The sequence below is a fragment of the Haplochromis burtoni genome, unplaced genomic scaffold (genome assembly GCF_018398535.1).
Source record: "Haplochromis burtoni strain Fernald_Lab_line unplaced genomic scaffold, NCSU_Asbu1 Contig_140, whole genome shotgun sequence".
Taxonomy (NCBI): Eukaryota; Metazoa; Chordata; class Actinopteri; order Cichliformes; family Cichlidae; genus Haplochromis; species Haplochromis burtoni.
Genome location: NW_024582501.1, coordinates 108,003 through 109,643, shown reverse-complemented (window position 1 = coordinate 109,643; position 1,641 = coordinate 108,003). Strand labels below are relative to the sequence as shown.

At 37.9% G+C, this 1,641-nt stretch overlaps 1 protein-coding gene across 2 annotated transcripts in view; it reads right to left on the bottom strand.

The window, feature by feature from the left end:
• samd1b (sterile alpha motif domain containing 1b) overlaps positions 1-1,641 on the bottom strand; it is a 21,773-nt gene that overhangs the window by 12,172 nt on the left and 7,960 nt on the right. For both annotated transcript variants that reach the window (XM_005931373.3, XM_005931372.3), the window contains exons 4-5: positions 863-911; positions 669-780 (exon numbers count right to left, since the gene is read on the bottom strand). In XM_005931373.3, coding sequence (XP_005931435.1) covers positions 669-780; positions 863-911 — 161 coding nt within the window. The remainder of the gene's footprint in view (positions 1-668; positions 781-862; positions 912-1,641) is intronic.

Here is a 1,641-nt window from a genome sequence, read left to right as displayed (position 1 = left end):
AACTCAATTTTATTTATTTAATTTTAATCAATCAAATGTTACAATGCAAACTGGTCTCTGCAGGACTGCAGTGAGAAATCTGTTGCAGAGTTATTAAAGTTTTGTAATTCATCTTTTTTTTTTTTTTATCTAAACAGTTTTTAGTTTTAGGAATAGTTTTCTTCTTTGAGTTTGATTGTTTTTTATTGTTTTGAAGAAAATGACAACATACAGAGAAGGACAACACATCACTCCAAAGTATTTCAAGAAACTGCAAGACAAGACAGAGCCTGTAAAGAGAATAATGGGAGGTGTAAATGTGAGTGTGTGGGTTTTAGTTTCAGTCTGTTTTCTTTTTTCTTTTTTTTACTTGGCAGGACAGTGAGGAGAGTGGGCAGGAAAACTCAGAAAAGAGAGAAAATGTTTGCGTTGAAAGACAGTTTGATGAACATTTGAATTCTGAATTCTTTGTTTTGCTAGCATAAAAGCAAATTTTTTAAAAGGGAGCAAATGCCCAAAAAGCAAAGCAGAAATAAAATCTGTATCAGCACCAAATTGATATTTTTAACATATATATTGGTGTGTATCGTCAGAATTTCACACAAAGAAGCTGTTGACTTTGGTTCATAGTTTTCTAACACTTGTGTGCATGCATGCATCAGTATCTGCAACATCTCTACTGTACTCACACTCCACTGCTAATGGTTATCCCTCGTTCTTCAGATCGGCTGGAGTCTCTCGGGGAGGCTGTGGGTGTTAGCAGGCAGGACGACACACCGACCTCTGTCTTGCACTCCAAATCTACGAAGGAGGCAAGTATGATTCCTTGTCGTGAAACCCGAACATGCACTCAGTTTGAGATTATCAATGCAATGAAACTCACTGTTAAAGTCTGAGGAGCTGTGGTTTATTTCATCATGCTGTGTCTGATTCTGTGCATGGACAGGAAAGAAAGACGGGGGTTAAATTAAATGCAAAGAGGGAGTGTCAGAGCATATGACCTCCGCCTAAAATGAAGGACAAGAGGAGCTAGCAGCATGAAGATGCATCATGACAAAGCCACAGTGGGACATTGAGACCATCTGCTGTGGGAGTAAAAATGATGATGTGCAAAGGTATGAAGTGTACGGTTGGGGGGGGCGAAGTTTGACAAAGCTGATGAGTCACCCTGGTGGAGAACTGAAGTCTGCCTTAGACACCTTTTGTAATAAGATTTTTCTGCCCGACTTTTGAAAGCATAGAAAAGCCTCCTGGAGTTAAATGGATGCTTCCACATACTGAACCTCTCATTACTTTAACCAACAAAACTCTGTAATTGAAATCACTCCTCTGTTGACATTGTCATTACACAATACATATACACAACACATAAGAAGTGCTTGGATAATAAGTGCTATGTTGAGCATTGCATGGTATATGTTCAAAAAAAGGTATATGCACACATTATGCAGACATAGAAAAGCCTCCTGGAGTTAAATGGATGCTTCCACATACTGAACCTCTCATTACTTTAACCAACAAAACTCTGTAATTGAAATCACTCCTCTGTTGACATTGTCATTACACAATACATATACACAACACATAAGAAGTGCTTGGATAATAAGTGCTATGTTGAGCATTGCATGGTATATGTTCAAAAAAAGGTATATGCACACATTA